The 13,557-nt window shown below is 46.3% G+C and overlaps 1 protein-coding gene across 4 annotated transcripts in view; it reads right to left on the reverse strand.

Moving 5' to 3' along the window:
- TBX1 (T-box transcription factor 1) overlaps positions 1 to 13,557 on the reverse strand; it is a 108,212-nt gene that overhangs the window by 26,921 nt on the left and 67,734 nt on the right. For all 4 annotated transcript variants that reach the window (XM_078667940.1, XM_078667939.1, XM_078667942.1 and 1 more), the window contains one exon: positions 12,072 to 12,227. In XM_078667940.1, the coding sequence (XP_078524066.1) occupies positions 12,072 to 12,227 (156 nt within the window). The remainder of the gene's footprint in view (positions 1 to 12,071; positions 12,228 to 13,557) is intronic.

Consider the following 13,557-nt stretch of genomic DNA (forward strand, 5'->3'; position numbering starts at 1 on the left):
TGGGACTCTTTGCAGTCACATGTTCAGTCCCTGGAGACGTGTGGGGTCTGAGACTGTATGCAGTCACACGTGCAGTCTCTGGAGACATGTGGGGAGTCTGTCTCAGACTGTATGCAGTCACACGTGCAGTCTCTGGAGACATGTGGGGAGTCTGTCTCAGACTGTATGCAGTCACACGTGCAGTCTCTGGAGACATGTGGAGGTCTATCTGGGACTCTGCAGTCACATGTGCAGTCTCTGGAGACATGTGGGGTCTGAGACTGTATGCAGTCACACGTGCAGTCTCTGGAGACATGTGGGGGGGTCTGTCTCAGACTGTATGCAGTCACACGTGCAGTCTCTGGAGACATGTGGGGGGTCTGTCTCAGACTGTATGCAGTCACACGTGCATGGAGACATATAGAGGTCAGTCTGGGACTCTTTGCAGTCACATGTTCAGTCTCTGGAGACGTGTGGGGTCTGAGACTGTATGCAGTCACACGTGCAGTCTCTGGAGACATGTGGGGAGTCTGTCTCAGACTGTATGCAGTCACACGTGCAGTCTCTGGAGACATGTGGGGAGTCTGTCTCAGACTGTATGCAGTCACACGTGCAGTCTCTGGAGACATGTGGAGGTCTATCTGGGACTCTGCAGTCACATGTGCAGTCTCTGGAGACATGTGGGGTCTGAGACTGTATGCAGTCACACGTGCAGTCTCTGGAGACATGTGGGGGGGTCTGTCTCAGACTGTATGCAGTCACACGTGCAGTCTCTGGAGACATGTGGGGGGTCTGTCTCAGACTGTATGCAGTCACACGTGCATGGAGACATATAGAGGTCAGTCTGGGACTCTTTGCAGTCACATGTTCAGTCTCTGGAGACGTGTGGGGTCTGAGACTGTATGCAGTCACACGTGCAGTCTCTGGAGACATGTGGGGGGTCTGTCTCAGACTGTATGCAGTCACACGTGCAGTCTCTGGAGACATGTGGAGGTCTGTCTGGGACTCTTTGCAGTCACATGTTCAGTCCCTGGAGACGTGTGGGGTCTGAGACTGTATGCAGTCACACGTGCAGTCTCTGGAGACATGTGGGGGGTCTGTCTCAGACTGTATGCAGTCGCACGTGCAGTCTCTGGAGACATGTGGAGGTCAGTCTGGGACTCTTTGCAGTCACATGTTCAGTCCCTGGAGACGTGTGGGGTCTGAGACTGTATGCAGTCACACGTGCAGTCTCTGGAGACATGTGGGGAGTCTGTCTCAGACTGTATGCAGTCACACGTGCAGTCTCTGGAGACATGTGGGGAGTCTGTCTCAGACTGTATGCAGTCACACGTGCAGTCTCTGGAGACATGTGGAGGTCTATCTGGGACTCTGCAGTCACATGTGCAGTCTCTGGAGACATGTGGGGTCTGAGACTGTATGCAGTCACACGTGCAGTCTCTGGAGACATGTGGGGGGGTCTGTCTCAGACTGTATGCAGTCACACGTGCAGTCTCTGGAGACATGTGGAGGGTCTGTCTCAGACTGTATGCAGTCACACGTGCATGGAGACATATAGAGGTCAGTCTGGGACTCTTTGCAGTCACATGTTCAGTCTCTGGAGACGTGTGGGGTCTGAGACTGTATGCAGTCACACGTGCAGTCTCTGGAGACATGTGGGGGGTCTGTCTCAGACTGTATGCAGTCACACGTGCAGTCTCTGGAGACATGTGGAGGTCTGTCTGGGACTCTTTGCAGTCACATGTTCAGTCCCTGGAGACGTGTGGGGTCTGAGACTGTATGCAGTCACACGTGCAGTCTCTGGAGACATGTGGGGGGTCTGTCTCAGACTGTATGCAGTCACACGTGCAGTCTCTGGAGACATGTGGAGGTCAGTCTGGGACTCTTTGCAGTCACATGTTCAGTCCCTGGAGACGTGTGGGGTCTGAGACTGTATGCAGTCACACGTGCAGTCTCTGGAGACATGTGGGGAGTCTGTCTCAGACTGTATGCAGTCACACGTGCAGTCTCTGGAGACATGTGGGGAGTCTGTCTCAGACTGTATGCAGTCACACGTGCAGTCTCTGGAGACATGTGGAGGTCTATCTGGGACTCTGCAGTCACATGTGCAGTCTCTGGAGACATGTGGGGTCTGAGACTGTATGCAGTCACACGTGCAGTCTCTGGAGACATGTGGGGGGGTCTGTCTCAGACTGTATGCAGTCACACGTGCAGTCTCTGGAGACATGTGGAGGGTCTGTCTCAGACTGTATGCAGTCACACGTGCATGGAGACATATAGAGGTCAGTCTGGGACTCTTTGCAGTCACATGTTCAGTCTCTGGAGACGTGTGGGGTCTGAGACTGTATGCAGTCACACGTGCAGTCTCTGGAGACATGTGGGGGGTCTGTCTCAGACTGTATGCAGTCACACGTGCAGTCTCTGGAGACATGTGGAGGTCTGTCTGGGACTCTTTGCAGTCACATGTTCAGTCCCTGGAGACGTGTGGGGTCTGAGACTGTATGCAGTCACACGTGCAGTCTCTGGAGACATGTGGGGGGTCTGTCTCAGACTGTATGCAGTCACACGTGCAGTCTCTGGAGACATGTGGAGGTCAGTCTGGGACTCTTTGCAGTCACATGTTCAGTCCCTGGAGACGTGTGGGGTCTGAGACTGTATGCAGTCACACGTGCAGTCTCTGGAGACATGTGGGGAGTCTGTCTCAGACTGTATGCAGTCACACGTGCAGTCTCTGGAGACATGTGGGGAGTCTGTCTCAGACTGTATGCAGTCACACGTGCAGTCTCTGGAGACATGTGGAGGTCTATCTGGGACTCTGCAGTCACATGTGCAGTCTCTGGAGACATGTGGGGTCTGAGACTGTATGCAGTCACACGTGCAGTCTCTGGAGACATGTGGGGGGGTCTGTCTCAGACTGTATGCAGTCACACGTGCAGTCTCTGGAGACATGTGGGGGGTCTGTCTCAGACTGTATGCAGTCACACGTGCATGGAGACATATAGAGGTCAGTCTGGGACTATTTGCAGTCACATGTTCAGTCTCTGGAGACGTGTGGGGTCTGAGACTGTATGCAGTCACACGTGCAGTCTCTGGAGATATGTGGGGGGTCTGTCTCAGACTGTATGCAGTCACATGTGCAGTCTCTGCAGACATGTGGGGGGTCTGAGACTGTATGCAGTCACACGTGCAGTCTCTGGAGACATGTGGGGGGTCTGTCTCAGACTGTATGCAGTCACACGTGCAGTCTCTGGAGACATGTGGAGGTCTATCTGGGACTCTGCAGTCACATGTGCAGTCTCTGGAGACATGTGGGGTCTGAGACTGTATGCAGTCACACGTGCAGTCTCTGGAGACATGTGGGGGGGTCTGTCTCAGACTGTATGCAGTCACACGTGTAGTCTCTGGAGACATGTGGGGGGTCTGTCTCAGACTGTATGCAGTCACACGTGCATGGAGACATATAGAGGTCAGTCTGGGACTCTTTGCAGTCACATGTTCAGTCTCTGGAGACGTGTGGGGTCTGAGACTGTATGCAGTCACACGTGCAGTCTCTGGAGACATGTGGGGGGTCTGTCTCAGACTGTATGCAGTCACACGTGCAGTCTCTGGAGACATGTGGAGGTCTGTCTGGGACTCTTTGCAGTCACATGTTCAGTCCCTGGAGACGTGTGGGGTCTGAGACTGTATGCAGTCACACGTGCAGTCTCTGGAGACATGTGGGGGGTCTGTCTCAGACTGTATGCAGTCACACGTGCAGTCTCTGGAGACATGTGGAGGTCTATCTGGGACTCTGCAGTCACATGTGCAGTCTCTGGAGACATGTGGGGTCTGAGACTGTATGCAGTCACACGTGCAGTCTCTGGAGACATGTGGGGGGGTCTGTCTCAGACTGTATGCAGTCACACGTGCAGTCTCTGGAGACATGTGGGGGGTCTGTCTCAGACTGTATGCAGTCACACGTGCATGGAGACATATAGAGGTCAGTCTGGGACTCTTTGCAGTCACATGTTCAGTCTCTGGAGACGTGTGGGGTCTGAGACTGTATGCAGTCACACGTGCAGTCTCTGGAGACATGTGGGGGGTCTGTCTCAGACTGTATGCAGTCACACGTGCAGTCTCTGGAGACATGTGGAGGTCTGTCTGGGACTCTTTGCAGTCACATGTTCAGTCCCTGGAGACGTGTGGGGTCTGAGACTGTATGCAGTCACACGTGCAGTCTCTGGAGACATGTGGGGGGGGTCTGTCTCAGACTGTATGCAGTCACACGTGCAGTCTCTGCAGACATGTGGGGGGTCTGAGACTGTATGCAGTCACACGTGCAGTCTCTGGAGACATGTGGGGGGTCTGTCTCAGACTGTATGCAGTCACACGTGCAGTCTCTGGAGACATGTGGAGGTCAGTCTGGGACTCTTTGCAGTCACATGTTCAGTCCCTGGAGACGTGTGGGGTCTGAGACTGTATGCAGTCACACGTGCAGTCTCTGGAGACATGTGGGGAGTCTGTCTCAGACTGTATGCAGTCACACGTGCAGTGTCTGGAGACATGTGGGGGGGGTCTGTCTCAGTCTGTATGCAGTCACACGTGCAGTCTCTGGAGACGTGTGGGGTCTGAGACTGTATGTAGTCACACGTGCAGTCTCTGGAGACATGTGGGGGGTCTGTCTCAGACTGTATGCAGTCACACGTGCAGTCTCTGGAGACATGTGGAGGTCTATCTGGGACTCTGCAGTCACATGTGCAGTCTCTGGAGACATGTGGGGTCTGAGACTGTATGCAGTCACACGTGCAGTCTCTGGAGACATGTGGGGGGGGTCTGTCTCAGACTGTATGCAGTCACACGTGCAGTCTCTGGAGACATGTGGGGGGTCTGTCTCAGACTGTATGCAGTCACACGTGCATGGAGACATATAGAGGTCAGTCTGGGACTCTTTGCAGTCATATGTTCAGTCTCTGGAGACGTGTGGGGTCTGAGACTGTATGCAGTCACACGTGCAGTCTCTGGAGACATGTGGGGGGTCTGTCTCAGACTGTATGCAGTCACACGTGCAGTCTCTGGAGACATGTGGAGGTATTTCTGGGACTCTTTGCAGTCACATGTTCAGTCCCTGGAGACGTGTGGGGTCTGAGACTGTATGCAGTCACACGTGCAGTCTCTGGAGACATGTGGGGGGTCTGTCTCAGACTGTATGCAGTCACACGTGCAGTCTCTGGAGACATGTGGAGGTCTGTCTGGGACTCTTTGCAGTCACATGTTCAGTCCCTGGAGACGTGTGGGGTCTGAGACTGTATGTAGTCACACGTGCAGTCTCTGGAGACATGTGGGGGGTCTGTCTCAGACTGTATGCAGTCACACGTGCAGTCTCTGGAGACATGTGGAGGTCTGTCTGGGACTCTTTGCAGTCACATGTTCAGTCTCTGGAGACTTGTGGGGTCTGAGACTGTATGCAGTCACACGTGCAGTCTCCGGAGACATGTGGGGGGATCTGTCTCAGACTGTACGCAGTCACACGTGCAGTCTCTGGAGACATGTGGGGGGTCTGTCTCAGACTGTACGCAGTCACACGTGCAGTCTCTGGAGACATGTGGGGGGTCTGTCTCAGACTGTATGCAGTCACACGTGCAGTCTCTGGAGACATGTGGGAGGTCTGTCTCAGACTGTATACAGTCACACGTGCAGTCTCTGGAGACATGTGGGGAGTCTGTCTCAGACTGTATGCAGTCACAAGTGCAGTCTCTGGAAACATGTGGAGGTCTGTCTGGGACTCTTTGCAGTCACATGTTCAGTCTCTGGAGACTTGTGGGGTCTGAGACTGTATGCAGTCACATGTGCAGTCTCTGCAGACATGTGTGGTCTGAGACTGTATCAGGTCACATGTGCAGTCTCTGCAGAGAAGTGGGGTCTGAGACTGTATGTAGTCACACGTGCAGTCTCTGGAGACATGTGGGGGGTCCGTCTCAGACTGTATGAAGTCACATGTGCAGTCTCTGCAGACATGTGTGGGGATCTGAGACTGTATCTGGTCATATGTGCAGTCTCTGCAGACAAAAGGGGGTCTGAGATTGTCCGCAGTCACTTGTGCAGTCTAGGGAGACAAAAGGGGTCTGTCTCAGACTGTACGCAGTCACACGTGCAGTCTCTGCAGACATGTGGGGGGTCTGTCTCAGACTGTATGCAGTCACACGTGCAGTCTCTGGAGACATGTGGGGAGTCTGTCTCAGACTGTATGCAGTCACAAGTGCAGTCTCTGGAAACATGTGGAGGTCTGTCTGGGACTCTTTGCAGTCACATGTTCAGTCTCTGGAGACTTGTGGGGTCTGAGACTGTATGCAGTCACATGTGCAGTCTCTGCAGACATGTGTGGTCTGAGACTGTATCAGGTCACATGTGCAGTCTCTGGAGAGAAGTGGGGGTCTGTCTCAGACTGAACGTAGTTACATGTGCAGTCTCTGGTGACAAGTGGGGGTCTGTTAAAGACTGGAGTTACATGTGTTTGAAACCTTGCTATGTATGAACTTGGTATATATGAACATGCATGAAAGCAGACAGAGACACGTACACACGGGCAGAGAGACGGCAGGTGGAGAGACACATGAAGAGAGATGAACCGAGTGGATCAAAAGGGAGGTCGGGCGTCTAAAACGGTTGGGATTTGCGATAGACACCCAGCCTTAAAAAAATTAAAAATACATTTAAAAAAAGAGAAAAAGCCAAATAAAAGAAAGACAAAATGAGTCTCAAGTGAAACTGGTAGGAGAAATATGTAAAACTGGCACACTTATTTATATCATAAAAAAACCTCCTTTTGTGCAACGTATAAATTAGTAATTTGAACTTAAACCAGAAACTATTGCGTCCGAAAATAAAGCTTATATTATACTAGTGCCTTTAGAGGTTATTTGGAAGAAAGAAAAATAGAATAAATTAAAATTGCAGGCACAAATGTCGTAATTTGCTTGTGAAAGTGGCAAAGTAAACTAGCAATAACAATGTATGTTATCGATGTAAGATTGCATAAGTAAACGGCTAAGAGTGTCAATGCTTTTAGAGATAAGGTGTACCCCCTCATCTACAGACAACGAGAACACAGGAAGAATTCTAGTCCTACAGTATCATATTATTAAATTAAATATTATATATGCGCATGCATAACATTTAATATTGTGGCAACTGTGGATGAGTATTATATATATATATATATATATATATATATATATATATATATATATATATATATATATATATCGTACTATTTTAAATGAGCAAAGATTAATATATTTTAAATGCTTTGTTTATCCTGCTAAATTGATATTAAAATGTTTAGAGCCTATAAAACCTTCGTGCTTTACCAGCCCCCACCAGTAGGGCCCTGCTACGTCACTGCTTTACACGCAGAAGGAGACGGAAACACGATGGGGCATTTTCAAGGTGTGAAGAGGGTTTTGGTTCACACCTCCGGCCGACCAAAGGCGCTACATTAATAATATTCCACGGAAGAACTGACGCAGTGGAGAGTAAAGCGCTGTTCAGGCGCCCTTTAAAAGTTACAGTCGCTGACTCAGCGACGCTGAGTTTATTTTGCTTCCTTTAAAGTTTAAACTCCCGCGATCACACCTCGCCCACAGTCAATACATGCCGTATATTCAGCCTGCCAAGCGTATAAACAATACATCTTTCAATTTAAAGAGGCAGCGCGTGAAAACAGCGATTAACCCGGTGTAAAGCAGGTAATTATAGCGGTAAAACACCGCAGCTCCCTTCGCAGCGCTCACTGCACCCTCGGGGATGCCACGGTGTGTGCGTGTTCACTCGGCGTCAGCTGCACTCACGAGAGGCGGCGAGGACTTTCCCGAGTTTTATATTTTTTAGTTGCTATGTGTGCCTCGGTTTTTATTTTATAACGTCGGGGCGCTATCACGTCCAAAAAAGTGCCGATTGCATTTTAATAACTTCGGAGCACTAGCCTAGATAAAAAGGAAAATCACATATAGGGTCTTATCCTACAAAACCTTTAAAAAAAACTTTATATGCCTGCCAGGAAACTCGGTGGGTTAATGTGCTTGCTGTAGACCACTGCTTTTGATATCTTAAGCACAAGTTCCATTATTTTATATTATTATTCGGACAATAAACCTGTGGATTGGAACTTCGGTTATTTAGCGCGGGGGGGGGGGGGGGGGGGGGGTTCGTAGAAAAAATAATTATCTTTCTCGTTGCGTTTTCCCTTTTAATATTATCAGAATTTTAACTGTGACACTTATTGCAGCCACCTGAAAAGTTGCACGAGAGGAACACGTGTAGGTGCTGGGACAGAGATGTGTAAGAGGCTCACAATTCTTTCTTCTATCTGCACTATACATAATCGAAAACAACGTTTAAGAAAAAAGGATTAAAATAGAGGCAAACTATAAATGACATTGTTTTCAATGTCTAGCTAATATTGCTACTATTGAAGATTTCAAAATATTTCTTTTTTTATCTGATATTAACTCCTCGCTCATCGCAGTTTTTTTTAATTTATTTTTTTAACAAGGATTAGCTGCTTCTAAGTCAATATCTACTGTTCACGGCACTCTCCTGAAATGGCGTGTTTTGCTTTTTCTTGCAATGTCCTTTATTTTAGAATGTAAGTTTTGTTTTCATTACTGAATTCTTTTTCCGACCACAGTGTGACAGTCAATTCTGCTTCCCACGGGTAGGTTTCAGGAGAAAACATTAACTCCATGAGTCGGTACCTTACATGAATATATCCATATAAGAATCTCGGCTTGTTTTAAAATCGTAAATCCAGCTAAATTCACTTCACATCTGTACAAACAGGACCGCGATTGACTTAATTTCCAATCCTAACTCCAGTCCTACCTATGAGAATCAAACTCTGATGGGTTTAAGGAATTGTCACTTGTTTTTCTGAAGAAATTTAAGAATTAGATATTTCTCCACAAAATGTTTTCGAGGCTATATTTTTCTCATGCTACAATTTTCATCCTAAAAATTCAGCTAGAAAATGCTTGAATTAAACCTTTTTTTCTCTTTTCAGTTGACAGTTTCATTATATTTCCAGAAACTGTTACAGAAAATACACAGAGCTATTTTCAAATGATCTATTATTCCTTGACACCCTTACTTTCAATATTTAACAGTTTCCACATCCGGTTTTCTCTTTAAAATAAATAGACAAGAGGTCATTTAAAAACAATAAACACCAACCTATAGTTTCCTTTTAAGCTGATATTTTTAATTGTATTACTATAAACATGCTACAAGAAAATGCATGAGAAATATCACTAGCTCTCATTAGTTACTATCTAAATTTCATAGTTGACAATTCTCCACCACTATTTATCTTTTTAAAATAAAAAAAACAACCAGTAGTTGAAGACCCAGATAGCGACACAGAGGGATAGACACAGCAAACAGCAAAGATGTCATCTTAAAACTGTCTGCATGTGTCAAGGTCTCCCAGACACTACCCCCTTATAGTGATTCCTTCTTGTGTTAAACAAAATGGCCACCTTCTGCAAGCCGTCGCATTTCAGCTAAACAAAATGGGGTCTTAGGGACATGGGGGCAATTGTATTTAATATGGAGGGTATTAAATTGATCTTAGAGTCTATGAAAGACTTTTTTGTTCTAATATCTTTATTAGTTTGAGAACAGAAATATAAACAATTAAAATACCATAATAAGCAATGCAACCAAAAAGAGAGTTACACAATAAATAAATAGATAAATAAGCATTCATCAGTATAGATATAATCAATGTCATATATATCACAGACATATCAATTAATATGGTGGAAAAAGCAATAAAGAAGCAATACGAGAGAATCAGTTATATCACTTGTATAAATCAATTAGCAAGATAAAGAGAGAAAGGAAGAAAAAAAAGAGCAGAAAGTATCGAGGAAGAGAAAGAGAAGTAAAAATAAAGCAAAAGAGTCTAGGAAAGGTTTAGAAGAAGCACCCGATACCCACAGAAGAGGAAGCGATGACTTCCCTCTTCCTAATCTCGCGATCAAGTCTGAAATCTAAGATGGCTCCTCCGGGGCGCCATGGCTTGACCCCCAACAGCATTATAATCTCTTTAATTATTCGACATCCTGATGTTATGTTTCCACACGAGTGACACCGCTCGCTGGAAAGGGGAGACGCGCACCCTTAAGACAATAAGTCAAAGTTTCCTAAGAAAAACAGCTGGAAACTGTAACCCCTTTGGCTCCAAAAACAGAAAAAAAAAATCAGAGATTGAATAACCAATATCGATTGAAGCGAGCATGACAGGCAAACAGGAAACATGAAGGTTGGCGAAGAGAGAACAAATTTGCTGCTAATTGCATCTGAAGATGGGTTTTAGGTTTTGTCTGAGCGGTAGGAGATTAGCCATTTTTTCTTCCTTTCCCATGTCAAACAAACATCCTGTCATTCCTCACCCTCTGGGTTGGACAGACGTTTGCAGCCCTGCTGTTTGCAGAGAGGGTTTTAGGCTTTCACTCTAAACTGTCTTCTGCTGCTTGGCAAGAATTATAAATCCATTAAGGACCAGCAGAGGCATTAAACACACATATTAAAAGCCCAGAAGCACTGGTGGCCCCGCCCCGGGCGTGATTGGACCCTGGCCCAGACACCTACAGCTTTTGCATTCCCATGAACAAGGCACTTTTGCACTTTTCACTTCAATCACCCGTCACTATTGAACAAGCAAATGTCAGTCGTGCATTCCTCTTGTTTTTTCCCTTTTATTTGTGTGTGTTGTATCTTGCTGGTTCCTTACAGCTGTGAATAAATCAATCAGATGTCTTGTAAAGCACGACTACTCACCCGTAAGAGTCTCAAGGCACTGGGGGAAGGGGGATGGGGGCAGTGCACTGTCTTCGGTAAAAAGAAGTGTACGTTTTACCATTTACACATCACCCACCACCATGAATAAACATGGTTTCCCACCTGGGGTATTTATTTTAGTTTGATAGTTTTTATAGCGTGAACATGACCCTTGCGAGTATCAGAGCGCTTTACGAGTATACAGAGAGCAGAGCAATAATAACAATAGTATAATATTTGAGGAAAACAGGAAGAAGTCATACCCGGAAAGGAAGGGTACGCTTTATGATGTTCAGAGTGCCAGCAGCTTGCTTTAGGGTGCTGAGAATCAGCACAGCTGCCCCAGGACCTTTCAATGTCTGTAGTACTGTTGGGGCCTTTACTGGAGTAGCTCCCGCGCAGACACGAAGTACAGAGTGGTTTCTGTCACCACAACATGATATAATGTTACTCCATTCTCGGGGGACGGAGAGTTACTTTGGGGAGGGGTGGGGGACGGTAAAAAGTGTGGTCATATCCCCTGGTGCTAGGGGTCAGTTGTCCAGTTCAGAAAATATGTGATATTTCAAAGTCAGATCTTTCATTGATTTTAGAAAAAAAATATTAAAAAAATTAAAAATAAGTTTCTTATTTCTAAACAACTACCAGATAAATCATTCTGGTCTAGAATGCAGAGCTGCTCCAAGCCTCCTGCTGCCAATTTCTCTGGGCGTGGATAAAGTTCTCCTAGCGCTTCTGATCTTGCAGTTCCACGTGCACCATGACAGACCCAGCTCAGCCCCCCAAGTGGTTCTGCCTGGCTTGGTACAGCCCTGTTCCCCAGGGGTTCACTTTGCCTGAGCACAGACCCCATGCGCATGTCATGTGGTGGTTGTGTCTGGCCCATACCTGCCCCTAATGCCGCTCACGTAAGATCCGGTGAGTATGAGTTCCAGTTTTGCTTGGCCAGCAGCTGTCCCTGACCCACTCTCAACAGCACCCCACTCACCCAGGGGTTTTTTGTGCCCCACCCAAAGTGGGCTTGTGGTCCCGTGTGAGCCAGCCTTGATCAACTGGCTGGTCAGAGTGAGACATGCCAAATTTTTAGCATATCCTCATTTAGATAAATGTAGTTGTATTAAAAATCTGGCATGGATCCGGCCCTCCAGGACCAACTTTGGAGAACTCAGGTATAGTACAACAACCTCTCTTCCACAACTGGTTCTATCTGATCCCGCCCACCCCGTTCACCCATTGGTTCTGCTGGAATCCACACTCAGCCGGTCTCCACTCACCCGATGGTTCTGGTAGGCGGTCACTGCAGTGAATCGAGTCTCTTCGAAGACGAACGTCTTGAAGTTCTCCTCGGCGTACTTCTCGCTGTCCTTCCGGGGGTCTACATACACCACGTGGAACCTGGGCTGGTACCGGTGCATGGAGTTCAGGATAATCTGGGGGAAAAGCACGGGGGTTATTTATGTCAATCTACAATTCAAACTCCATCGTAAGAATCATCAATTAGACATCAATGCTAAAGATTATCTTAACAACAGCTGAATGGAAACCAATATACCCTTAGGGTACACGGGCGGAGAGTGTAAATATCCTTCTTCTCATAAAAACTATGGAGCTACAAAATGGAAAAATTTTGGGGAAAAGAATCTCTAATTCTGCTCAATTATAAGTATCAATTGCATCTCCAAACTCAGATTTAATTCAATTTTACAATCTTTCGTCTGTACTTTGTGTTTGCAAGCGAGTAAAAATTTACAGGAAGGAGAGATGCAGAAGGTAGCTAAACACACCTTTGAAGAACTAAAACATTGATAAATCTAACACTTATTGAGTAATACATTTTATCGGATTGAAAACTGATATACGCTAAATTAATTTAGACAGCACACGCAGAACTTCTGAGGGCGACAGGCTCGTCTGTGAACAGTCAGATGAAGGGGCTTATTTCGAGCGACCAGGAATTTTGTTAAATAACCCTTTCTACTTTCAAAATCTGTCGCCTTAACTGAAGCTGACTGGAAATAACCACATTTTACTTTGTGTATAAAATATATAGATCATGTTTTTTTTTTATCTAGCCTTGATCCAAGAAGTTTTTTTAATCACTAAATAAAAATAAAATAAAATCACTGAATGGTGAAGCAAGCCTTGGCATCACACCCCTTTCAAATTTGAGCTCATCTTTGTTAATCTTTCCAGAAAATCTCCAAAATAATTCAGGGTTGGCCAATCTTTGTTCCTTGGGGAAGTTTGCTGAAGCCTGGTTTTGGGGAGATATTATTTAAGGCCTTAAACATTCCTCTCCAGGAGACAATTTTCTCTCTCGCCTTCTGTTGGAAGTTGCAGCCGGTGTCTACGTCATGTGTGTGATATAGACACATGTATAAACAGATATAAAGTAGTTTAGGAATACAATCTCCCCCATGCCTATGTTAATTTTTCAATAATGCAAACCATAACATATCATAACAAGCATGTTTTATTAATAAAAGGACCTCTTGCCATAAAAAAATGTATGTGCCAAGGACCAGTGGAAGTAAACATCGTCATATGTTATTTAATTATAAACCCCACTGTTACTAATATTGTATGTGTTACATATGTGTCTCTGTGCATTAACATGGCAGTCTGTGAAGATGTATGTGAGTTTGTGTCTCATATCTGTGTGCCTATCTGAGTCTGTGTTTGTGTGCACCTACAGTGTAGTACCCAGGTAGTTTGTACATAGCTGTGTGAAGTTAACATGGTAGTATGTGCTTGTTAAAA

The sequence above is a fragment of the Lissotriton helveticus genome, chromosome 11 (assembly GCF_964261635.1).
Source record: "Lissotriton helveticus chromosome 11, aLisHel1.1, whole genome shotgun sequence".
NCBI classification, from domain to species: Eukaryota; Metazoa; Chordata; class Amphibia; order Caudata; family Salamandridae; genus Lissotriton; species Lissotriton helveticus.